General features: G+C 45.6%; 1 protein-coding gene across 2 annotated transcripts in view; it reads left to right on the top strand.

The window, feature by feature from the left end:
* The window catches only part of PXDN (peroxidasin), a 147,733-nt gene that overhangs the window by 46,840 nt on the left and 73,788 nt on the right, over nt 1-27,105 (top strand). The window contains exons 4-7 of one of the 2 annotated variants that reach the window (XM_054023164.1): nt 17,014-17,085; nt 22,428-22,499; nt 23,115-23,186; nt 24,857-25,026. In XM_054023164.1, coding sequence (XP_053879139.1) covers nt 17,014-17,085; nt 22,428-22,499; nt 23,115-23,186; nt 24,857-25,026 — 386 coding nt within the window. The remainder of the gene's footprint in view (nt 1-17,013; nt 17,086-22,427; nt 22,500-23,114; nt 23,187-24,856; nt 25,027-27,105) is intronic. The other variant, XM_054023165.1, reaches the window with a different exon arrangement.

The raw sequence follows: 27,105 nt of genomic DNA, 5'->3' as shown, positions 1-27,105 counted from the left end.
GAGACCCATTTCAGTACTGGGGACCTCTGCAGATTGTCTGGTCCCACAGAGATCTTTGCAGCTGACATGGGATATTGTTCCAGACCCAAGGTTGGATATTTCTCCTAGGAGGATGAGAGATCGTTCTCCTTCCTTGGGTCCTCTGAGGAAGAGGTCTCATATAGCGGACGAAGGACATTCCAAGGCTCAGAGAGATTTCTCCTCATCTTCTAAGAGCATTGACCAGCACCGTGAGTCCTTGGGTATGTGGGATGAAGCTGGGCTTTCTAACCACTCCCAGGTGCTGCATAGAGATCAGTTGGACACAATACTGTCAATTCCGGTACTAGCCATAAGGCATCAGTTGAGTCTGGTACTGATGACATTGGCATCGGCACAGGCTGCCTCAATGCCAATACTGTACCAGGTGACATCAGACCTGATCTGTTTTTCCCTTCCTGACTCCATTAATTCAAGACTCATCAGCAGCTGTGGCTTCTACTGTACCTTCGGCTGTGCCTGGACTGATCTCAGAGCTGTCTTTGTTGCCAGCGTCATCTCTCACATCGTCTAAGGTTCAGAGTGCAGGTCAGCTTCCCTTTTGGTATTGAGGAGTCCATTGACAAAGATACTGTCTTCGGCACTGATGATACTTTCACTGCAGACTTGAGGATTGGTACCAGCCTGGCTTCAGTGCCAACTGGAAGTGCAATGCCTCTTTCAGTGCTTAGGGTGTTGACTGCTCCTCTGTACAGATACCATTGCCGTATTGTCTTTCGGATGAGGCTGGTCGTTTGTTTGCTTCATTGGAGGTGGCTCCTCCGCGACCACTGGACAATTTCCAGAGCTCATTGAGCTTGAGTTTGAGGACGTCTTCCTCCATTCCGTCACCTTCAAGGTGACACTGTCAGAGATCCTCAATACCCCCCTTGAATCACCATCAGTACCGATATTGGCACTGTTCCTGTGGCTCTCAGCCCATCATCTAGTGGCCACCAATGCCATATCCCTATCCTCAGTGGCTTCCCTAGTCTGCAAGCTCTCAGTCTTTGGCTCAGGTCAGGGCAAGGTTGCCAGACCTGTCTGCAGTTTTTCTACTTAAACCACGTATGTTGCAGACACAGATTGAGGTCATTCCTGAACCGGTTCAGCCTGAACCTCTTTTACAGGGACAAGTAATTCTGCAGGAGCCTCCATTTGCCCTGCTTCCTTCGTTGTCCTCTGCACTGGATGATTCCATGATACAGGAGTCGTCTTCTGCCTTGGACGTTCAAGCCAAGCTTGTGCAGTAGAATATGCATATGGATATTCTCGAGTCCTCAGTTCCAGAGAGAGCGGCTCGCCCAATGAATGAAACTCTCTTAGAGCATGCAAAGTCCTTGTGGAATACCCCAGCTTCATTACCACCTATAGCAAAGTGTACCGAGAAATGGTATTATATTCCTATGCATAAGTTCGAGTGGTTCTATTCCCAGCCACCCCCTAACTCTCTTGTAACAGCACTAAATAACAGATCAAGGCATGGGAGATACAAGTCCAAGCCTAAGGACAAAGAGTCTAAGAGGCTGCACTTGATGGGGAGAAAAATTTGACTTCGCTATTACAGATGCACACTGAAAATCATCAGGGCACTGTTACCTAAATATGACTTTGTCAATTCGGACCTTATGTCTATATTCACAGATAAGTTGCCAGAATCCTCCAGGGTAGAGTTTAAGGTATTTATTTTGGAGGGCCATTTGGTAGGCCAAAATATTGTTACCATAGGCTCTGGAGGAGGCAAATGCTTCTTCCAGAATTGTGGCATCAGCTGTGACTATGAGAAGGGCCCTGTGGTTACCGAATTCTGGTGTAGCTCCTGACATTCAGGAGAGCATAGAGGACTTACCTTTTGATGGTCAGTTTTTATTTCCTCAGAAGAGTGACAAGACTCTACATTGTTAAAAAGACTTCCATGCTATTGTTACATGTTACATCCATTGGGGGTTTTTACCCCAGCCACAAAGGCATTATTATAGAGGTCAGTAGCAACAACAGCAATATTATTGCAGCAGTTTTTCCGGCAGTCATCCTTCCCTGTTAGGCAGCAAGAACTTCTCCCTGAAAGGACACAAGTCACAGAGGTAGAGGTCTTCCGGGTCCAATTTTAGACAAACAGCCTGTCCTTCACCAGCATTGAGCAATCAGCCATTTTGACTTGCAGCATTCCAGTTGTGACCTCCCTGACTGTATCTCCTCAGTTCATGGACCAGCTGTCTTGCTTTTACAGTGCTTTGGATAGAGTAACCACAGACAAATGGGTCCTAAGCACTGTGAGATCAGCTTATTCCATACAATTCCTGTGCATACTTTCTTCCCACCGAACTACCTGGTCCCTTTTCAGGCACCCCTCTCATAAGCCACTGCTCCTTCAGCAGGTCCAGATTCTGTGTGCTTTGGGAGCTATAGAGGAGGTCCTCCTGCTGCATCAGGGAAAGGGTTTCTACTTATAGTACTGCCTGTTCCCCAAGTCTAAGGTAGGAATGAGACCTATTCTCGATCTCTGCAGTCTCAACAAGTATATCAAGTACATGAGATTCCACATGGCTACCCCGGCTACTATTCTTCCTGCTTTGCTGCCCGGAATCTGCAGGGTGCTTACTTCTATATTGTGATTTTTTTTCCAAGCTACAGGAGATTCCTGAGATTTGTCATGGTGGCTTTACACTACCGATACATCATGCTTCCCTTTGGCATGTCTTCAGCTCCACGCTTTTTGGCCAAGTGCATGACTGTAGTAGCAGCATACCTCAGAAAAGAGGAATTGATATCTTTCCATACCTGAATGATTCCTTAGTGAGGGGTAAGTCCAGAGAACAAGTCCTCCTGCACGCCCAATATACACTAAGTCCCTTTGATCTTCTGGGTCTGACTTTAAACAAGGAAATGTCAACATTAATACCAACTCAAAAATCAAGTTCATTGGGGCCCTTGTAGATTCTAAGACTTGGAGGGTGTTTCTGCCATATGAACGTTTTGAGATGATTTGTCACCTGAGTCTGTCTCTCCACTTTGACCCTTCAACCATGATCCAGGTTTACCTGAAACTGTTAGGTCATATGATCACATTCACTATGAGGTCAAGCATTCAAAATTGCACCTGTGTCCTCTTCGGAGCTGGTTGAGATTGGTATATCCCCCAATTTGTCAGTTATTGGACAGTTTAGTGTGAATACCATTGTTCATCCTGGAGTCCTTAATGTGGTGAAGGGATCAGGTCAATGTTTTCAAAGGTGTTCCTTTTGCTCATTCTCTTAAGACCAGGAACTTAGATACCAATGTTTCCCCAATAGGGTGAGGAGACCATCTGAGGACATTGAAGTTTCAAGGTTTGTGGGAAGAGCATGAAGCTTATCTTCATATCAAGCTATTTATAATGCATGCAGAGCATTTTGAGCGCAGATCAAGAACACAGTGGTTAACATACTTACTGACAACACCACTGTAATGTATTATGTGAAGAAGTTAGGGAGGAGCCTGCTCCAACTAGCTTTGCCAGGAGGCAATAATGTTCTGCCAGCTCTGCATCAAGGAGAGCATCATTCCCTCAGTTGTTCATTTATGAGGAGCCCAGAATTACTTGGCTGATCATCTCACCAGGAATTTCTCCCAGAATCATGAGTGGTGTCTGAAAAGCAGTGTGCTGTGGTTCATCTTCAGGGAATGGGACGTTCCTGCTATTGACCCTTTTGCAACAAAGGACAACAAGAAGTGCCATCGATTTTGTTTGCGAGGAGGTCTCAGTCAGGGCTCCTTAATCGATGCATATCATCTGAATCGATGGTCGACACTGATGTACCTTCCCCCAATCCTACTCATTCCTCTCGTCTTCCTCAAGATGATGCTGGATCCAGTGGCATAGCCAGCTCCTAAGAGGCAGGGGAGCAAACATAAAAAAGGCTCCCCCCCCTTGGCTGGCTCCTCCGGCCCTCCCCCCCCCATGGCTCCTCCGGCCCTGCCGTGCCACTCCCGCGGCCCCCCCCCCCCCTCGCTCCTCTGGACGTGGCTGCCGACTGCCAGCCTGCGCCCCCCCGCTCTTCTGGCCGCCCATCCGCCGCCCCCCCATGGCTGCCGGACATGCTGCGGGCAGCCACCCTGTTCCTCCCCCCCTCGCTCCTCCAGCCGCGGCTTCGGGCCGCATGCCCTGCCCCCTCGCTCCTCTGGCCGCGCACGCACACACGTCGCCCCCTCCATGGATGCCGGCCGTGCTGCGGGTGGCCAGCCTGCACCCCCCCCTCGCTCCTCTGGCCAAAGGCACCGCTTTTGGCAAATTTGCTGAGGGGAAGCAGCTGCTTTCCCTGCATCCCACTAGATACGCTAGTGGCTGGATCATGCCAGACTGATTCTCATTGCACCAGCTTGGCCAAGACAATGTTGGTTCTTCAACCTCCTCTGTGTTTTGGTTTGTCTTCCCATTCCTTTTCCTTTTTACCCTGACCTACTGACTCAATGTCATGGTCAGATTTCACATCCAGTGCTGGTCAGTCTGTATCTCACAGCATGGATGCTGTGTGGTTAGTTAAGGAAGAGGAGTGCTGTTCCAAAACTGCTTGACAGGTAATAGCAGAAAGCCCTTTACTAGGGCTACTTATTTGGCTAAGTGGAAGTATTTTTCAATTTGGTCCGTAGTTTGGGGAATTTGACTGCATGTCTGCATGCAGGACATTTTGGAGCATCTGTTACACCTTCAGTCCTCTGGTCTGTCTCTCAGTTCACTATGGGTGCACTTGGCAGCAGTTTTGGTGTTTCATCCTCTGGTCCAGGAGAAATCAGTTTTATTGGACTCCATAGTAGTGAGATTTCTGAGAGGGATCATTTGTCTCTTTCCCACTGGTGAAGAGAGTGATTCCTTTGTGGGGCCTTAGTACTGGGCTGGCTGTCCTCATGGGTCCTCCATATGAGCCCTAGGCAACTTGTTCTTGGTTTCTCAAATGCCAAAAGACAGTGTTTCTTGTGATAATTGCTGTGAGGCGAGTTTGTGAGTTGTAGGCCCTAATGGCTTCCGTATACTATTTTTTTTTTTTTTTTTTTAAGACAAGGTGGTCTTGGGGCCACATTCTAAGTTTTTGTTTAAAGTGGTGTCACAATTTCATCTCCAATCCAGCAATATACTTATCTGTATTTTTTTTCCCAAACCTCACTTGACCACAGATGAACAGCATCTTAGTTCTTCGGTTGTGAAATGAAGCTTGGCATTTTATTTGGAAAGAACTAAGCCATTTCATTCATCACCTTGACTTTTTATTTCTGATGCAGATTTCATGAAGGACCAAGCAGTCTCTGTGCAAACCATTTCCAGGTGGATATCATTCTGCATTATTGTGTATGGGATAGCTCGGACTTTGCTTGGGGCCTTTTCAAATAAGCTCATAACCTCTCTGCAGGCAGAGTTGATCACATTCCTCTATGATGTTCTGATATTGGATATTCTTCTTCGAGTGCTTGCTCATATCGATTCCAATTAGGTGTGTGCATGCCGTGTGCACAATCGTCAGAGAATTTTTACGCTAGCAACACCCGGTAGGTCGGCTGTGGAGCCCCCTGGAGCGGCGCCTTCATGGCGCTGGATATATACCCCAGCCGACCCAGCGCCCCCTCAGTTCCTTCTTACCGCCCGTGACGGTCGTTGGAACTGTGGAGTGCGGCATAGCTGTCCTCCACGCTCCCTAGCTCTTGCTTCCCGGTTTAGATATAGTTGTAGTTAGTTAGTTGTATAGTTATAGATTTAGTGTAGTTTAGTAGTTCATAGTTATAGAGTTAGTTTATAAGTGAAGTTAGTGGGCTAGAAGGGGGTCCCTCCCCCCCTCCTCCCGGTGTGCCGCCTGGGCTCATGCTCAAGGCTCCGGGGTTTAAACTGTGCTCAGTCTGTTGGAAGCCTATGCCAATGGGTGATCACCACGACTCTTGTTTAAAGTGTCTCGGGGAGTCTCACCAAACCGAAAAGTGCAAGATCTGTAAGGCTTTCTGGCCTCGAACCAAAAATGAGCGGGACTTTAGGCTGAAACAGCTCCTCATGGAGGCGACCCTTAGCCTGGACCCTCCTTCGACACGCCAAGTTCTGGCACCGAGCGCCTCGGTGTGCAGTACTCCGGTGGTGACCTCCAGTACTGCACCGCGAGGAGACGCGAATAAAGTCCCACGGCACCAACCGCCGGCAGCACCGCGCCCTCCGCAAGCATCTCGGCGCCGGTCCCCGTCTCCGGGTCAGAAGAGACCTTGCAAACCGGAGGCACCGGCACCCCCCTTGTCAACTTCGGATTCGCACCCAGGACCAGAGCGACCGAGGATACAGGCGCTGATATCGGCACCGTTGACTCCGGCACCGGCAGAAGGGCTGTTGAGTCTGGTACGAACTGGCTCCCCGACCCGTACCGTGGTTGAGCCCTGTCTTCCATCTACGCCGGAGACGTTTGCGACGGTGAGGGACCTCGTTGCCCTCACAGAATTGGCACCGACTCAGGCTGCAGCACCGCATCTCAACCATACGGTGCAGTCTAGGGGCAAGCCCTAGTACGTCCACCATCTCCGAGTGTAGGCTCTCGGCACTGCTCCCGATCTAGGAGCAGGTCCCGGTGCCACTCGCAGTCTTGGCGCCGTTCTCTATCATGGCACCAGTCGTACTCGCGGCCCAGATCTTCCTTCCGGTACCCTTCCACCTCGCAGCACCTCCCCCCAGACCTCGGTACCGCTCGGACTACCGACGCAGATCCCAGCACCGGTCAGAGCGCCGATCCTGCTTGAGAGGCCGCTCCCGGCACCGCTCTCTCAGATGGTCTTCATCACGATCCAGGTCTGGATCTCGGTACTGGCATGACCATCGGCACTGTTCTCGATCCCAGTACCGCTCCCCGGCACTGCGCAGAGACCGCACACCTGTGGGCTGGCACCGCTCGGCACCGTTCCCAGTGGAGTCAACGCAGGCAAGCTCTGCACCACCCTGGCCCTCATGATCCTCCTCCCGCTCAGCCTATCCCACTCCGGGCCAGGCAGTGGACGACCTGGGTCACTGGCAGGATGGGGCTGAAGACCCTAGACAGGATCCTGCACAATGGTCTTTCTGGACCCCGTGGGCATATCACCAAGCCCAAGGGGTTCCACCTGCGGCCTCCCGCTCAGTACATTCGGAGCCCCGAGTACCGGAGGCCACCATCAGTCGTCCCCCCTCGGCGGGTACGGAGTCACCTGCGCCCACTCCTACGCAGGTCCCAGATCCCGATACGATGGATCTTGGATATCAGGACCCCTCGCAATTGGACCCACCACAGGATTCATTACCCCCTGAAGCGTCTTCTTCATCTTCTCCAGACCCCTTCCCCCCCCCCCCCCCCCACAGACCTACGTGCACACCTTTTACGCAGGGTGGCACGTAACATGGATCTCCAAGCAGAGGAGAGAGTGGAGATGGAGGACCCGGTGGTGAGTATCCTTTCAGCTGATGCCCCGCACCATACCAACACAATATGGCAGACCCCTGCCTCTATCCCACCTACCGCCAGAGGGGTTGAGAGGAAATACTTTGTTCCCTATAAGGACTATGGATACCACCCTCAGCCATGTTCATTGGTGGTGTCCTCCGTGAACGCAAGGGAACGTCATGGTCAACAGGCTGCAGCGTCCAAATCTAGAGATGCCAAGTCCCTTGATTTGTTTGGACGCAAAATTTACTCAGCGGGGCGTCTACAGCTCAGAGCCGCAAACCAACAGGCGATCTTGAGCTGCTATGATTATAACTCATGGAACTCCATGGGTAAATTTAAGGAGTTGATTCCCCAAGAGTCGAGGGATGAGTTTGGGGCCTTAGTGGAAGAGGGTGGCTAGGACCTCCTTATAGGCCTCTCTTGACGTAGCGGACTCTGCTGCTAGGACACTGGCGTCGGGCATAGCTATGCGATGCATCTCCTGGCTGCAGGTATCTGGCTTACTGCCAGAACTACAACAGACCCTACAAGATCTACCATTTGATGGGTAGGGCCTGTTCTCGGACAAAACGGACTCTCGGTTACAGAGCCTAAAAGATTCCAGAACCATCATGCGCTCCCTGGGGATGCATGTCCCAGGACCCCAGCGCAGGCCCTTTAGACCACAGCCCCAAAAGTTCTATCCTCCCCCTCGTCCAAGAAGACTTTTCCAGAAGACGTGGACGAGGTGGTAGAAGGAGATCCACCGGCCACCAACCCATTCAGAACCAAGGCCCTCCTAGACCATCTTCAGGGCCCAGGCAAAATTTTTGAAGGTATGCCCGAGGACGGCGTACTAGTCGCCACCCAGGATCCATTCCCTTTATTTCGGGATCGCCTCTCCCATTTCACCATGCGTGGTCCCTTATAACTTCAGACCGATGGGTTCTTTGCATGGTGGAAAGGGGATACTCTCTCCAATTTTCTTTTCCCCTCCCCCCCCCCATCCTCCCTCCCCGTCCCTCTTCAGGGACCCCTCTCACAAGCAACTCCTTATACAGGAGGTTTTTACGCTTCTGTCAATGGGAGCGATAGAGGAGGTTCCATCAGAGTTAAGGGGCAGGGGGTTTTACTCCCGCTATTTCCTAATCCCCAAGACAAAAGGGGGACTTCGACCCATTTTAGATCTGCGCGGACTCAACAAATTCATGGTAAAGTTGAAGTTCCACATGGTCTCATTGGGGACTATTATCCCTTCCCTGGATCCTGGAGACTTGTACGATGCCCTCGACATGAAGGATGCGTATTTTCATATAGCAATTTACCCTCCACACAGGCGCTTCCTTCCCTTTGTAGTAAGTGCATTACAAATTTGCCGTCCTTCCCTTCGGGCTGTCCATGTCTCTGAGAGTGTTTACCAATGTATGGCCGTCGTGGCAGCCTACCTTCGTCAACAAAGGATATAGGTGTACCCGTATCTGGACAACTGGCTCGTTCACAGCCACACGAGGGAAGAAGTACAATCCCACGTCCAAGTCACCCTGCGCACATTCCACAAGCTGGGCATCTTACTCAACAGAGAAAAGTCTACTCTGGAGCCAACCCAGAGAATAGAGTTTATCAGGGCAGTTTTAGACTCCAGACTCGCCCGCGCTCTCCTGCTGGACACTCGTTTTCAGGCTATCGCAAACATTATCCACAGCCTCCAAGGCTTCCCAACTTTCATGATCAGGATATGCCTCGGCCTTTTGGGGCACGTGGGTTCGTGCGTTTACGTAACCAAGCATGCCAGACTTCGGCTCCACCCGCTTCAGGCCTGGGTATCATCGGTGTACTGTCCAGGTCAGGACAGCCTGAACATGGTGGTCACGGTTCTGAAATCGGTCTTGACCTCCCTCAGCTGGTGGCTGAACCATACGTCGGTGTGTGAAGGGGTACCATTTCACACCCCACAACCTTCCCTATACCTGGTCACAGACGCATCATCTCTGGGCTGGGGCGCTCACCTTGGGGAACACCAGACGCAGGGCCTTTGGACCACATCCGAACTAGCCCTGCACATCAATGTACGAGAACTGATGGCAGTACGCCTAGCGTGTCAGGCGTTTTGCGGTCTCCTACATGGCTGTTGTGTGGCAGTCCTCACAGACAACACCACGGTCATGTTCTACATCAACAAGCAAGGGGGAGCCCGATCGTCCCCCCATGCCAGGAGGCTATGCGCCTGTGGGAATTTTGCATAGCCCATTCGATACATCTGATGGCGTCGTTTCTCCCTGGAGTCCAGAACATGCTGGCAGACCGTCTCAGCAGGTCATTCCAATCTCACGAGTGGTCAATTCGCCCAGATATCATCCACTCCATCTTCTGGAGCTGGGGGTTTCCCCAGATCGACCTATTCGCCTCACGCGTCAATCGAAAGTGCCAAATGTTCTGTTCTCTCCAGGGGTGCTCTCAGGGCTCCCTGTCAGATGCTTTTCTACAACTGTGGAGAGACCAGCTGTTCTACACCTTCCCACCATTCCTGCTGGTCCACAGGGTCCTGCTCAAGCTGCGCAGGGACAAGGCATGCATGATTCTGGTCACTCCAGCATGGCCAAGGCAGCACTGGCACACCGCACTCCTGGAGTTGTCGGTAGAGCCTCTGATCACGCTCCCTCTGTGGCCAGACTTGATCTCCCCGGACCACGGACGACTCTGTCACCCCGACCTGCAATCGCTCCACCTTACTGCGTGGATGCTGCATGGCTAACTTGAGCGGAGTTACTCTGCTTTCAATCCATGCAGCAAGTTCTATTAGGCAGCAGGAAACCCTCTGTTGCCGGCACAGGGGCCCGAGGACAGCAACAGTGGGGTTCGTTGCCCGGAGTGCTTCGCGCCAATAAACATACCGGGGTGGAGAAACAATCAAAGTTTATTTGAGATATCAAAGTGGTGCAAGGAGACAGGCAAGTCTCAAATCAAGCACACCAGCAAAAACAGTTTCTCTCTTCTTTATACATTTTACAACTAAGCCCCCCTCTCTCCCTCTCTCTATCACCCCCCTCTCTACTCCCCCTCCCCTCTCTACTGAAGGCATGTTTATACATTTAAGCAATTAAATCATTCTAGGGCTATAAATCTAGCTTGTTAGTAACTTCTCCCTAAACTGTTATTTGGTTCTGTTTACCCTTAGTTTATTACCCCTTCCCCAGCTAGAAACATGCAAACCTCATCATTATTGTTTGGTACCTGGTATGAACAAGGTCGTAATTGCTAACTAGCTGTTTACACATTCCAATTCCTGTCCTTGGTTGTTGAGGTCAATTAGAGTTAAACATGGAAGGACAGAGTTTTAAACATGGAAGAACTCTGGCTCAGGCAGGCCTAGTAACCCCAACATCTCCACTCGGGCCACCTACTTAGTCAAATGGAAGCGCTTCTCCTGTTGGTGCGAGCAACGTGCCACGCCCCCCTTGCAGATGTTGATATCACTTATACTGGACTATCTCTTATCGCCAGGCCCTGCTGTTTTAGGGATATCTTCTGTCAGGGTACACCTGGCAGCTATCTCGGCGTTCCATCCAGGAGAAAATGCTTCCTTGGTCTTCTCTAACCAGATGGTTGTCAGATTCCTAAAGGGCTTGGATCGCCTATACCCACAACTGCGTCAACCGGTTCCGGCGTGGGACCTTAACCTGGTCCTCTCCAGGCTCACGGGGCCCCTGTTCGAACCAATGGCTACCTGTTCACTCTTTTACCTATCTTGGAAGACAGCCTTCCTTGTAGCCATAACTTCAGCAAGGCCTGTTTCTGAAATCAGAGCCCTCACATCGGAACCTCATATACAGTCTTCCATAAAGACAAGGTGCAGCTTCGCCCCCACCCTGCCTTTCTCCCCAAGGTGGCATCAGCTTTTCATGTAAACCAGGATATTTTCCTCCCGGTCTTCCATCCTAAGCTGCACGCTACGTGGCAAGATCAACGTATGCACTCTCTGGACGTGCGCAGGGCCCTCGCATTCTATATTGAGCGTACAAAGTCGTTTAGGAAGACGACTCAACTCTTCGTTGCAGTGGCTGACCGGATGAAAGGCCTACCGGTCTCCTCACAACTTATCTCCTCTTGGATCACGTCCTGTATTCATGCTTGCTACGACTTGGCCGGTGTCCAGACGCCACGCCTCACCACCCACTCCACGAGGGCTCAAGCCTCCTCGACTGCTTTCCTGACACAGGTTCCAATCCATGAGATCTGTAGAGCGGCGATTTGGTCATCCATTCCTACCTTTGCCGCTCACTACCGCTAGTACAGCAATCTAGAGACGATGCCGCATTTGGCTCAGCGGTTCTGCACTCAGCGATGTCTCCCTCTGACCCCACTGCCTAGGTAAGCCTTGGGAGTCACCTAATTGGAATCGATATAAGCAAGCACTCGAAGAAGAAAAAACAGTTACTCACCTTTGTAACTGTTGTTCTTTGATATGTGTTGCTCATATCCATTCCAAACCCGCCCTCCTTCCCCACTGTCGGAGTAGCCTGCAAGAAGGAACTGAGGGGGCGCTGGGTCGGCTGGGGTATATATCCAGCGCCATGAAGGCGCCACTCCAGGGGGCTCCACAGCCAATCCACCGGGTGTTGCTAGGGTAGAAATTCTCCGACGATAGTGCACGCGGCACGCGCACACCTAATTGGAATGGATATGAGCAACACATCTCGAAGAACAACAGTTACAAAGGTGAGTAACTGTTTTTTTGCAGGGCTGCTCCTTGGTCTTTCATATGTACTTTCACCAAACATTATGCTATTATGACTGCATTTAGATCAGATGCAAACTTTGGAAAGGCAGTTCTGCAGTCCTTCTTGACATAGATTCGAAGCCTGAACTCCATTACAGCTTGCAAATCTCCTGAATAGAATACATGTCTGCAAGCACTCGAAGAAAAGAGTTACCTACCTTTACTGTAACTGTTGCTCTTTGAGATGTGGGTGCAGATCAGACATGACAAACCTGTGAAAAAAACACAGAAATTGGGCTTGTTTTTGACTTAATTAGCTTGTGAGTTGCTTGTTGGCTAGTTTTTGGCTTGTTGTTTATTTGGCTTGTAGCTTGTTGCTTCTCATTTTTGATTGGCGGGGGGGGGGGCAAGCAGCGGCCCACCACAGTCCCAGACTGCACGCTGGGGGATCTAGTCTCATAGAGTGTTGGGGTTCTTAGGGATTGGCTTGTTTTGGCCTTGTTTTGAATTGGGATTACTTGGTTTTTGGCTTATTGTGAAAGTCGGAGTGCTTATTTATTGCGTCAAAGTTGGCAACTGTGGTGCAAATGTGTATTCCACAGCCCACCCTCTGTCCCCTCTGCATCAGAGTATCTACTTTTGATGTTCTGTGTGAAGCAACTGAGGGAAGTTGGAGTGGGACTGCCCTTAAATACTAATCAAAGGATTATGGGGCCAGAAGGCGAGAGCACCACCCTTACGAATAGTGCTAGGCAGAGTTCTCCAGCTTTAGTGTGCTGGGAGTGTGCATGCCTCGGTTGGAATACATGTCTGCACCCACACCTTGAAGAGCAACAATTAGAGTTCAGGTAGGCACTTGGGTTTTTTTCTGTATACCAAAAAAATTAAGTATTTAGAAAGTAATCTTTCTACATGTTCTATCCTTCCTGTTTCATAAAAAGTAGTACACTTTTATTGGTAGGTGTGTAGCTGGGGTTATTTATTTTATTTTTTAAATCAATGACCGCTACATTGCCACAATCTCTCTAACACAGTGATGCTGTATTGTCTGAGGTAATAATATAACTTCAGATTCTGATGCTAAAAGTAGGACAAAATGAATTTTATTGCTATTAGACAGCTGGCTTTGTTTTGCTTTGAACTTTTCCTTTTATTTCCATTTCAGATTCTTAATTTTTGGTAGAGATTCTTTAGCCAATGTGCAACCCCAGACCTCCCCCCAAAACACCTCATCATAGGTGAGGCCTTATCCATAGCATAGCTAATTCACATGTTTATTCTGCCTTGCAGTAACTCTATATTACTTCGGCTGCATGCTCTCCCTCTGCACCGTAGAATGTAAACACAGCAATCAAAAACGAAGACTAGAATATTGTCTTCATTTATTAACTAAATAAATGATACACAGTATGTTTTATTCTTTCTGTGCTTTGTTACTCATTATATATGTATATGCTTTGTTCACTTCTGGTAAATTATTGGGTTGACTTGACAGTAGCAATGGCACAGAAAGATGGGGAAGAAAAAAAACCCCCTAAACCTTTAATATATTCAAGGACTTGTGTAATGCTCTGGTGGGGAAAATTCCTTCCTTACCCTCAGCAGAAACAGCTTGCCAGATGCAGACAGGAAAACTATTCAGGCACAATGTGCAGCACTGGAAAAAAGGAGGTACAAGATAAAAAGATAGGGAAGTGTGTGGGGAAAATGTGAGTAGAAATGTAGCTATGATAAGATTAAAAAAAAAAAACTTATGGGTGAGGACAAGGAGTTTGAATATGAACTGGTAGACAGGAAGCCATTCAGGGAGTTCAAAGCAGGGGATGAGGTGCTCAGCATTGTGGGAGATGATTATTTTTGCAGAGAATTTGGGGGCCTGCTGGCTGAGAGAGAAGTGAGAGATCTAAGGCCAGACATGAAAGTTACAATAATCAAGGAGATAATGATCAGGACATGGAGAATAATTTTAGCAGTGAGGAAGGGACAGATTTTGGAACTATTAAGATGATGGAACAAGTGGCAAGATTTAGTGAAAGTTTGAATATGGGGGAATAGGTAGAGAAGGAGAGAGAAGTAAAATGTAATACCAAGACTACAATCTTGGGAGACTTCTTCAGGATCCTCCTCTCTAGATTCCCTCACACTCACACTCACACACTCTCTCTCTCTCTCTCCCTCACCAGTTCATACAAAATGTAGCTGCTGATATTATCTCCCTTGTTTGATGAGCTGATCATGTCACTCCCCTCTTTGAATCTCTCCAGTGGCTCCCCATCTGCTCTTCCTTACTTATACTCGCTTGTCAAGTTTTCTGTCACCCTCCATTAACATTGCTGTCTTTTTCCACATGTCTGTCAATCTTTCGAACAATCACCTCCCTGGCTTTCTTTACACAACCTTCTATACATTACTTGAGTGCTCTGAACTTGTATGCAAGGCCCATATCCCGTCCACTTTTAAGTCTCACATAAAAATCCACTTCTTCTAGGCTGCCTGTAGTGAATCTTATTGATATATAATAAAATCCTTTTTGTTATTCCCCTTCTCTGACCGCTCTCTGTCTGTCTGTCGGCTGTCCATCCCTACACTCTGAACTCGCTGGGGCAGGGATCATCTTTTCCTGAGTATTTGGAAAGTGTAATTGCTACTAATTGTAGAATTGTGTTCCCCAAAACTCTCTATCCTAGTAAAGTATATCCACAAGTCACTAATAACTGTTTATTCACCCCTTATAAAGTTCTAATAGGCTATAGGTTATAACAGATTACAGAATTTATAGTTAGTTAAGTGATGTATTACTCTGTCCTTAATTACACTTTTAACAAGTACAGTGTTTGCAAAGTTCCTGTTATTAGACACAGTTGGAGTTTAGTGAGTGTGTTACATATTTTTGGGTGATATTTAGTGTTTTGTCTCCTCACGGGTTTGTGTTCATTAGGTTGCTCTATTACTACTTGAAATACATTTCTCTTTCTCTCTTCCCCCCCCCCCACCCCCTCTGTTAATGTCACATCCCATTTTTGCATTAAAAAAAATCATATAACAGAGTGCTGACGTGCAGGTTCAGTAAGCATGTCTTACTGACATAGCACATTTTAAGGCCCAGGTATTGTTCAGAGTTGGAGTCTCCAGAGAGGGCACATGATGGAATGGGATCAGCTGACTACATGGCATAATGGTCCTGGCTCAGCCTGGAGAAAATGATAGTTGAAATAAGACCTGGAGTGAAGTTTTATTATGGGGGCCTGGGAGGTCTAGGCAATAGGCAGGAAAGTCTACCCCGCGGGAAGGATTGTGTCTTCCCTCCCCTTCCTTCCCCTCTTCCCAGTATGCTGCAGTTTAGAAATGCCTCTAGTGGCTGGGACCAAGTGTTTTTGAGTTGCTTTGCTCTTGCGTTGAATCCAGTATTGCCAACCTCAAGAAATCAAAATCATGAGTCAGATCCCCCCAAAATCACAAGATTGGCCCCACAAATCATCAGATATTAACATCATGAAACAATGGTTTTTAGTCTGTCTTTTGACTTTTTATCTCCTCTCTACTCTTCTGCTATATGTTGTATGATAATTTCAGATTGAGAAGTCAACCCCTAATGCACACAAAATGCATGCTTCTTCCTTCCCAAAGCCCATGCTTGCTACCTCCACACCCATGACCAAATGACACCAGTCACTCCATTTCATCTTCATTTGTCTAATCCAGTCTAATCCGGTTTGCTCGACTAAAGCCCTCTAAGCACCCACAAGACCCTTTCTTTTTTGGATGACAACAAAATTTCTTCCTCCTGAAAAGAGGAGGACGAATCCTCATATTGCCTAAATATTTTAATTGAAATAACATCACCTCCCTCATTTAACAACTGTAGGTTGCAATAAGGTCAAAAAAGGATGTCTCTTAAAGTAAAAAGGGAAACATCTCTTCATCTAACACAGAGAAGCTGCTTAATGAAGGACACAGAATACAAATTCAATTAATTATGTCCAAAACCTGACTTCATGGGACATATTGGGTTTCCTTTGTGTAAGTGACAGGAGACTTTGATCTTCTGATTTCTGGAGTGCACCAGTACTAATGTTTTATAGAACACTGAAACATCAATGCTAATGTGAAAAGTTTATTTTGTTCCCTTCTTAAATATATAATTTAGACTTCTAGAACATCAAATTGAGATGAGTTCAAAGTTTGTGTATATCCTGGGGGTACTTAGCACTTGCTCAGATTCATCCAGCAACTTGTTTGTTTTCATCCTCTAGGGGAGGAATACAAGGCACATAGACACAATTTAGTATTCTGTATGCGTTGATTCTGGGTAGTACTAGCATGGATATCAATGCAACATACCTAGCATCCATGTCCCATACAGGGAAAAATCATTTATTTTTGCTGTCTGAATGCCATTATACAAAGATACTGAGTTGTATTTATCTTTGAATATTTTAAAAGCTGGCAGATCATCGCAGAGACACTCCTTTTTTGTTATCTGAATTTGGTGAAGGAAAAATAGGTTTCCATGTTTGGTCCAAGCAACCTCAGTGTTCTTTGGGATATCCAGTTAATCAAACTAACACTCCCATCCATTGAGAGCTTGTCAGGAAATGAGGGCAAAGGAACCTCCAAAAGGGCATGGTAGCAATCAGAAGGCCAAAGGCCCTCCACTATCAGTGTCAGGGCATAGAGGCTCCCCCAGTCTTCTGTGCCTTTTCTGGTGGGCCTGGGGAATGGATTCTCAACCAGGAAGCATTTTGAGCGTGTACATGTTTTTGTTTTGTTTTTCTAATATGTAGTAGAAAAACTGTCTTCATGTGTCAACTTAATTCTTCTTTTCCACCTTAATGTAGCTCTTGTTTGTGTACTAATATTACTGATTGTTTCTTGTTTCAGCTATTTGTACAAGAATGAAATCCAGTCAATTGACAGGCAAGCATTTAAAGGACTTGCCTCTCTAGAACAACTGTAAGTGCCTTTTCTCTTCTGTGCTGTCATCTACATGGTTGCCTTTCAGAGGAAAAGTGCACGTCTTGATCAGTATTTTCTTCCTGCATGCTTTGCATGTCTGCACTGGAATGGGATGTTAGTCAAACGTTCTTACAATCATTTGCATGTGAAAAAAAATTTGAAACGGTGTCAAATTCTTCATTTCTATGTTTGTCTTTTATTTGTGATTTATATTCCAAGCGTCCTAGTGCACTGTGTAGTAGACTTGGAGAAGAAGCATGATCACAGACCAAAATTGAAAACAGTGTACATTAATTAGAGATTCAAGGTCTGATTCTGCTTACACCTACATAGGTTTTACAATGCTGCAACTCCTATCACTGCACTGGAGTTGCTCTTGTTTTACACTGGTGTAAATGAAAGTGTGAATCAAGCCCTAAAATTTATTTCAGTACTTTTATCTTTAATTTAAAAAAACCTTTTAATTTAAAATATGAATATTATTGATACACATATGGCTGATCATTGCCGTATATTGGGGGAGGTGGAGGGTGGAGTGGTATCCTCATTGTCTGCAATGTGGAAAGTGTTTCAGTTAGTTTTCTGCTAGCAACATTGTGTAAGCTATTGTTCTCTTACTGAGGTTCAAGTGAAGAGGAATTTAATTTGAAAATGAATGGAAAATAGCCTGTACTAGTATGATTAAAAAGAAATGTATTGTTTCAGCTATGTGTTTGGTTATTCACAGTTTACTTAATCAGAAAACAGTTCACCATTACACAGTAATTCAAGTAGTACTTGGACTGGTAGAAACAGCGATAACTAAATAGATAATATTGCAGATCTGTCTGTGAAGTCCGGAAGTTTAATTTTGCAGAGGATTTTTGCTTTGCAGGGAGAATTTCATTGTCATTGAGTTCCTATAAAAGAGAATCTCCTTTCGTGCAGGGCAATAGGAGTTTTGAGTTTCCAGACTATATTCATGTAACTATAGTTGTGCGTTACATACTTTCTCTGCATTTTTATCCCTCATATCAAGTTTTATATGCAAGAAAACTACACTTTGGAAAATACACAGAAAATCCATATACACATATTTTAGAGGGCACTTGGCTGCCTTTTAGGGGAACAGGTTCTATTTAGGTACGAAGTGTGAAACACATATGATAACTGTCATTTGTCTCCTTAATGCCTTTCTCTTCCTCCCTCTCTAGCACTGGTTACTGCAGCATACTAACAGCAACTGGTAGAGCTTACTTGCATGCTAGTAGCAAATCGTATTTTCTTCATAGTACATTAATTATTTAGGTGCGCCTGTTAAATTACTAACTTCTGTAAAATAATAAGTTTTCAGCTTAGGGTATGTCTACAGTACGAAATTAATTTGAACTTATTCTGTTCGAATTTTCTGAAGTAATTTTATACATTCGGTGTTGTGTGTCCCCACTAAAGCGCGTGAATTCGGTGGAGTGCGTCCACAGTACCGAGGCTAGCATCGAATGTCGGAGCGGTGCACTGTGGGAAGCTATCCCACAGTTCCCGCAGTCCCCGCCGCCCATTGGAATTGTGGGTTAAGCTCCCAGTGCATGATGGGACAAAACCATTCTCACGAATATAGTCTGGAAACACGGGTTTCTGGGTGTGTGCCGTCACTCACTCCTCCCTCCGTGAAAGCTACGGCAGACGCCATACTGCCAGCAGACGGTGCAGTATGGTGCACCGCCTGTCTCCTTGTACTATGAATCCACCTCGAATGTCCTCTCGTCTTTCTATCTACTCTTTTATCTAACCATTTCCTGCCTTTTTTCGGCTACCGTGAACCAAGCAGCACAGCTTCTGCCGCAAACTCTGCTCTCCCGCTCTTGCATCGCTAGCTAATTTTTCCATGTTGTCAGTCCTGAGCTCCCATGGAAGCTACAGACGGCAACAATTCCCCGCCATTTTTCGGCCATCGTGACCTGAGCCGCACAGCTTCCGCTGCAAACTCTGCTCATGCTTCCGCCGCAAACTCTGCTCTCCCGCTCTTGCAGCTCTAGCGAGCTTCCCAACTCCATGAAAGCTACAGAAGACAACCATTTACCGCCTTTTATTGGCCATCTTGAACCGAACAGGCCTCCTATGTTTTGCGCCCTTTTCCCAGGATTACACGTGCAGGCACCATAGCGTGGCAATCATGGAGCCCGCTCAGATCTCTGCTACGGTTTTGACCATTGTAAATACCCCACGCATTATCCAGCAGTATGTGCAGTACTTGCAAAACCGGGTGAGGAAGCAATGACAGTACGATTACTATACTGATGAGGACATGGACACAGACGTTCCTAGAAGCATGGCATGTGGCGATTGGGAGATCGTGGTGGCATTGGGCCAGGTTCACGCCGATTCTGGGCCCAGGAAACAAGCACAGCCTGGTGGGACCGCATAGTGTTGCATGTCTGGGATGATTCCCAGTGGCTGTGAAACTTTCGTATGCGTAGGGCCACTTTCATGGAACTTTGTGACTTGCTGTCCCCTGCCCTGAAGAGCAAAGACACCAAAATGAGAGCAGCCCTCACAGTTGAGAAGCGAGTGGCCATAGCACTGTGGAAGCTTGCAACGCCCGACAGCTACCGGTCAGTCGGGAATCAGTTTGGAGTGAGCAAATCTACTGTAGGGGCTGCCGTGCTGCAAGTAGCCAACGCAATCATTTACCAGCTGCTATCAAGGGTGGTGACTTTGGGAAATGTGCAGACCATTGTGGATGGCTTTAATGCGCAGTTAGGGGTTCCCTAACTGCGGCGGGGCGATAGACGGAATGCATATCCCTATCTTGGCCCCGGCACACCGGGGCGGCCAGTACATAAACCGCAATGGGTACTTTTCCATGGTGCTGCAATCACTGGTGGATCACAAGGGACATTTCACCGACATCAACGTGGGATGGCCGGGAAAGGTGCATGATGTTCGCATCTTCAGGAACTCTGGTTTGTTTGAACAGCTGCAGGAAGGGACTTACTTCCCAGACCAGAAAATTACCATTGGGGATGTTGAAATGCCTATAGTTATCCTCGGGGACCCAGCCTACCTCTTAATGCCATGTCTCATAAAGCCGTACACAGGCACCATGGACAGTAGTAAGGAGCAGTTCAACTATAGGCTGAGCAAGTGCAGAATGGTGGTAGAATGTGCTTTTGGACGTCTGAAAGTGCGCTGGCACAGTTTACAGACTCAGTTAGATCTCAGCACAACCAATATTCCCATTGTTGTTGCTGCTTGTTGTGTGCTCCACAATATCTGTGAGAGTAAGGGGGAGACATTTATGGCGGGGTGGGAGGTTGAGGCAACTCGCCTGGCTGCCAATTTCACACAGCCAGACAACAGGGTGATTAGTAGAGCACAGCAGGGTGCGCTGCACATCAGAGAAGCTTTGAAAGCTAGTATTATGACTGGCCAGGGTACAGTGTGACAGTTGTTTGTTTCTCTTTATGCATATGAATTTATGTTGGCTAGGTACATTGGTGCCAGGTGTAAAAAAATTCTGATTTGCTCCATGATTTATCAGAGAGAACGTCACAAGCCAGATTTATTGGCTGTCTAGTAGATTTGACATGAAAATTTCACTTGTCGCATTCACCTAGGCTTATTGCTTTGGCTGTTTCTCTGGTCCCCCTACTGGAACCACTTATTGGCGTACACCTTCTCCTTGACAATAGGGCTGAGGCTGATGTGCCTCTTTCCTGTCAGCAGCCCATTTACATTGGATTATTGGGAACTTGTCTGGTTGCTGTGAAAGGAATAGTTTTACGGGGCAGTAGTTTCTGAGATTATCCCCGCTGGGTTTTTTCCCATCCCTCTCCCCACTTGATTTCCAATATCTGGCCATGGGGCAGGCACCTTGCTCTTTGGTCTGGCGCTGGAACATGGTCGCAGTGTTTCCAAGCAAGAGAATTTCTTCTCTTTAAGTGTCTTCCATCTTCTCATGCTCATGCTGCGGAGTTGGTTTTTTGGTGGTGGTTTTTGTTTTGTTTTTAGTTTTTTTTTAATTACTGTTTTTTTCCATATTTTCATTCCTGACAGAATTGTTAATACTCACTAATATGCATAAACCAATATGAACCTAACCTTGCAGCCCTTGATCATGAGTAGCCTGTTACCATTAGTGGAAGTACTCATGTGAGTAAGGATTGCAGATTCAGACCTTCCGTAAGTGCCAAATATTTTTTTAATATCCAAGGCTTTTGTACTCCAGAAGGAACCTTAATAACCAATATATATACACCAAATAGTTGGCATCTTTTTCTTTGTAGTGTTACAGTTAGATGTCTATTCATATACTAGGCAGTAATAATTATTGGGTAGACTTTTTTGGGGGAAATCTTCCAGATGGTGATACAGCTCACCTGCACTGATTTTGTGTTTATGAATTTATTTGAGGATAGTATCTTTCTGGTTAGAGGACAGGAGTCTTAAATTTTTTTTTGAGAGGGGATAGGAGGAGGTTAGAATTGCCATAGCTTTAAGTCTTACTGATAGGGCAGTGATATTACAGGCAAAAGACCTCTCTTGAGACCGCATCTTTGAAAGGTTTCAGTCATTCTCATAGTATTCAAAAGGTGAGATACCAAAAAAATGTTGGGATGTCCATTGAAGGTTGCAAATCTTTACTAATAAAGTTACAACTTTTCCTACAGAAAATTCGTTCATATTCATTTTTTCAACCACACAAAATAAATCAAGTGACTTCATGTTGTGGTCTGGGTGGTAGGATTCACTAGGAAAATATGATAGTTGCAGTAGAGAGGGTCAGAAAATGTAAAAGCAATATTTCTCAAAAAGCCCTGGTTCTACTGTAAATAAAACAAGTTTTATTACATATTAACTGGTTGATCCAAAATTTGTAGAAAAGATACTGGTTTTGAATTTCTAATATTAGTTGATAATAGCTATCTGGCTTTTTATGAAAAACATGTTTTTTGGATCTGTGATCTGACATTTTTTGCAAATACTATAATCTGTCGTTTCTTACCAGTCCTATGATACATGTGGGTTTACTGATTGTCCCACGAGTTTTTGTAAATATTTAGTTTTGACAGAAGATTGTTTGAAGTATGATTAGTTGATACAAATATATTGTTATTTTTACCAATATAATAGCAACTTTTAAAACCTTCCTATTATGTAAGGCCTCTCTCTCTTTCATGGAAAAGTGTAGGATCCAAAAGACACGAAAAGACAATTATGCCACTACATCGTTAATCTGTAATCATTTACAGATGTGCTCGGCAGCATGAGAAGTCCTTTACATACCAAGTTTCTAGCTGCACAGTACCACTTCCATTCAATAAATTATTTCAGTGATGTTTTGTTTAACATATTTACAGGTATCTGCACTTTAATCACATAGAAACATTGGAACCTGAATCCTTTATGCATCTTCCAAAACTTGAAAGACTGTAAGTTTTATTTTTGTTTGGAAATTTTGGTAAGCTGTAGTAGTCAGTAGCTTTTTTTCTCTGACCCAGATCAATAGCTTTTATTTTGTACTGAAACTTTCATGGTGTAAGAGACTGAGGAGCGAAGTGCTGAGTGCCCTCTGGCAAGTGTGGAGCACCCTTATCTCCCAGTGACTTCTGGTCAGGCCCTAGTTGGGGAAATGGTTTAATAACACTGTTTTTGTGTACAATTTGCAATCTCAAAATGAGTTCAAAACAATTGTGATTGATGTTTGTCTATCATAAAATAGATTGTATGAAACATGACATAAGAGGATTAATTTTTTGTAAAAATGGCCCATTTGATTACTCTCCCCCTCCTCCCCCATTGTCTGTCATGTTTTTATGTAGTTTTGTCTCCAGAGTAGACTAAAAATGTTTCTTTCTTGGGTGGAGGAGGAGATGAGGAAAGGGAAGTCTTTTTTTAAAAAAGTAGCAGAAGAAAGTTGATTTAAAAAATGTGTATTTGTACATTGTAAAATTAGTTTCTCTTTAAGGAATTCCAGAAGAATGTATATGGAATGAAAACATTTCAAAATCTGAACTCATACATGAACTCCTCTGTGTTTTTAACAGATTTTTGCATAATAACAGAATAGCTCATTTAGTTCCTGGGACATTTAGTCATTTGGAATCTATGAAGAGACTGTAAGTAAATTAAATTTACATAATGAAATAATTGAAATAGTCTAATTATACTTATGTCTCATCTTATAGTGTCCACCTCCTTTGGCAGTTTGTTCCACTGCCTAATTGTTCTTACCATTAAAGAATCTAGTCTAAACTTTTCCTTCCATGGTCTTTATCCTTCAGTCTTTTGTGACTGTGACTAAACCCCTGCCTTGCTTTATTATCTTGAATTTATGTATAGATTGTGGCCTTGTCTGCAATGAGTCTTTTATATTTTAGACTAAATAAACAGCTTCTGCAGTCTTTCTTCCTAACTCTGTTTTAAATTCCTTTGATCTTCTTGTATAACATTCGTTGCCCATTGTATTTTCTCTAGGTTACTTTTTCTAGATCCTTCGTAAACTGTAGAGACTAGGCGTAAAATTATCTAAAGTGCTTAAGTACTTTCAGAACCTAAGTGACATTTTTCTAAAGTGACACAGGCACTTTGGCCCAAGTTCACAAAGGGACGTAGTCATTGCAACACTTAACTTTCAGGTGCTAGCTACACTGTGGAATCCTCAAACCCTGAGTTAGTTGCCCAGGCTGCCTATACAATGAATGAGGAGAGATAGAAGCCTAAGAATGGGCTCCACAAAAACCAGCATGCTCGGCGGGAAGTCACCTAAGTTAGCCAATAGCAGATGCCATGGAAATCATTGTGTCCTAAGCCCTGGACCTCTCAGAGCATTAGGCACCTAAGATCGGGCTGGAGGAAGGCTCCTCTCTCCCCTTGGAAGCCACAGTTGGGAACCCTCTCCTAGAATCAGATGCGGCAGCCCATTCCCCTCGAGAATGGAGGTGGCACATGCCTAACTCTATTCAAGAAGGCCCAGAGAAGAAGGCAGTAGCCTTCCTTATGACCATTAGTCCAGTGGTTAAGGCACTCACCCAGAATGTAGGAGACCCACAGTTCAATTCCTCCCTCTGCCTGACAAGGGGAAAGTATTTTAACATGGGTGTCCCACCTCTCAGATGAGTGCCCTTAGCTATTAGACTATGGGATATTCTGACGTGGGTCTCTCTCAGCCTCACCTGTTGAAGCTGTTCCATTGTATATAAATAATTGTGCACTGGGCTAGAGAATGAGTGAGAGTGACTCCATAGTCCAATAGTTAGGCACTCACCTGAGAAGTGAGAAACTCATGTTCAAATCTCTTTTCATTAGGTAGACAGGGGAGTTGAATCAGGATTTCCCCCATCCTGGGGGAGTTTCCTAAACATTGGTCTAAAGGTTAAAAAGGGAGTTCTCCTCCTCCTCTCAGCGATTTTGTGTTGAGTTAGGTGTCCTCGGAGAACAACTACCAAATTGGGGTCTGCAGGTAGGATAGGTCGGGGAACCATTATTGAATGATGAGGATAAAAATATTGAATCGCCTGCGACAGAGAGCACTGTCTATCCTGTACAGTGAATGAGTTGTGGTCGGGGGGAGGAGGAGGGGAGGGGAGAGGAGAGGAAATAGTATGTGATGATGTAATTAAAAACTATATCATAATGCATGTGCACAAGGGGACCTAGATGGCTTTCTTTTAATGTAGGTTTTTGTATGTAAGAATAAATAGATGGGGAGTATTGCCAAGTCATATAAAATCTAATGAATTGTTCCAGCTGATTAGGAAGATTAATGGATCATCGTCATTTTCCACAGGCGTCTGGATTCAAATGCTCTGCATTGTGACTGTGAAATCCTATGGCTGGCAGACTTGTTGAAGACATATGCAGAATCTGGTAATGCTCAAGCAGCAGCTACTTGTGAGTATCCAAGGAGGATCCAGGGGCGATCAGTGGCGACAATAACACCAGAAGAACTTAACTGTGGTGAGTTTTCCACTTAATGTTCAGGGAGAAAAAAATATTTCCAAAACCACCTGTTTTTCATGGGATTTCCCCCCTATTGTTTTGGCCAGTGATGCTAATAGCTACTTTCTGACCATCTCTAAATCTCTCTTCTCTGTATCCCTTCCCCTCAGTCTATCTGCTGCTTTTTGATACAGCTGATCACTCACTTGACTCAGTCTCTACTCTCGGCTTCTTTGACCATACTGTTCTGCTTTTCCTCCTATATCTCCACTTGCTCACTTTTTTTAATATTGTCTCTTCATCTCTCCTTCTGTCTCCCGCCTCTCTTTAACATCACTTTAGTTAGTGCAATGGCACAATGTCATTTCTCAGCATAGACAAGCCCTGTGAGGGGAAATAAGCCTAAGAACTGAGCATGGTCATCCTGAAAAGACTTTTTTTCCTTAACACCTTTCTGTATTTGTCTGCTTCAACAGTAGAAATTGAGAGATCCATATCAGAATATCCCATAGCCCAGTGGTTAGGCCACTCTGCTGAGAGACCTATGTTCAAATCCTTTGGCCCCATCAGGCAGAGGGAGGAATTGAAGCTGTGGGGGGAGGGGGGTGGTCTCTCATCCTGATGAATACTCTAACCATTGGTCTAAAAGTTAAGAGAGATGGCACTGGCACCAACAACGCCTCTTCCCCCTCAATTTTGTGCAAGCCACGGTCGGGTAGGCATACTCATAGCATGCCTACTGGATCATGCGAGATAGGCAGAGGAGCATCTGTTTTCACATGATTTGAGGATCCCTCTTGGGCTTAGGTGTGAGACAGGCATCCAGAGTGAGGTGTTGTGCCCATTCCCAGAGGCAGAAACTTAGGCACTTAGGGAACTTTTTCTGACTAAATTTAGGCAACGGGTAAGTTTAGGCACCTACAGGGTTAGATGTCAGCCAAGCAAGGGTTTTGTGGGTCACAGTGGCATCTAAATCTGGGGTGTAGGTTCCCTTTGTGGGTCCACAGTAAACATACAGGATGATAACCGTAGGTAGTCAAGATGCAAAAATCCAACAATAAATACGTCTGTATAAGGGATGTGCAGACATGAAATAATTGAACACCTACTGAAGATAAAAGCAGAAAGTATACTGGAGAAAATACTTTGTACTTTTGTATTATAAGCAATGGAATATGAAAAGCTGGCTTCTGAGTTTGCCTTCTTTGCATTCAAAACCCCAGTTGACTCCAAAAGGAGACATGAGCATAAAAAGAATGCAAGCTGGAGTCTTTAGTGGTCAGTTTTGAAGTTTAATATTATTTTGTATACTGCACTGTTCCTCAGACAATGGAAAGAGGGAAGGAAACGGGATGCTTAAGGAATTATTCCTGATTCCTCTGAAGTCTGTGTTAAATCTCTCATAGAAGTCAGTGGCAGTAAGATTAGGTCACTGGATTTCTATCACTCAGTCAGGTTTGAGAAGCTTAGTCTACACCAGTGGCTCCCAAACTTTAACAACCCGCAAACCTTTCTCACTAAATTGTGAAATCTCGTGAACCCCTGCCTAAAAATGAATATTTCCAGGGATTTAAGTTTAAATTTCCTCACTTTGATGGATGCACTTGCTTTGCTCTGCATAGCTCTTGGAAGTCCAGAACCACTGGAGAAAGATAAAGTCTCATGTCCGGTTTGGCATCAAGTCTGTTTCTGTATTTGATTTTCAGATGTGCATATGAGGAAAATGTTTTCTCGCATAAGTATGTTGTTGAAAATGGTAACAAAACTGTAGTAGCTTTTTCTGCCAGAAGGGAGTTTCTTAAACTCAGCCAAAAGTTGATCAGTGACAAATTTTTGAAACTCTTTTTCAGTTCGTAATCACAGGAGATGTCACTCAATTTCTCTTTTTCCTCAGTGTTCAATATCTGTATTGAGAAAGTGGTATCATTAAAAGGGTTGCGAATCCAGTCATTATTGCCTGACATAGCTGGAAAGTATTCCCTGAAAGTTGTGGAAAGTCCTTTTAGGTGTGCAGTTATATTGGTTTTAGTGCACTGATCCAACTGAAGTTTATGTTCTGCCAGGAAGTCATGAAGATTACTGAAACACTCAGTTTGA

The sequence above is a fragment of the Malaclemys terrapin genome, chromosome 3, assembly GCF_027887155.1.
Source record: "Malaclemys terrapin pileata isolate rMalTer1 chromosome 3, rMalTer1.hap1, whole genome shotgun sequence".
NCBI lineage: Eukaryota > Metazoa > Chordata > Testudines > Emydidae > Malaclemys > Malaclemys terrapin.
The sequence above is the reverse complement of the archived record's forward strand: the minus strand, read 5'-3'. Positions and strand labels throughout refer to the sequence as shown.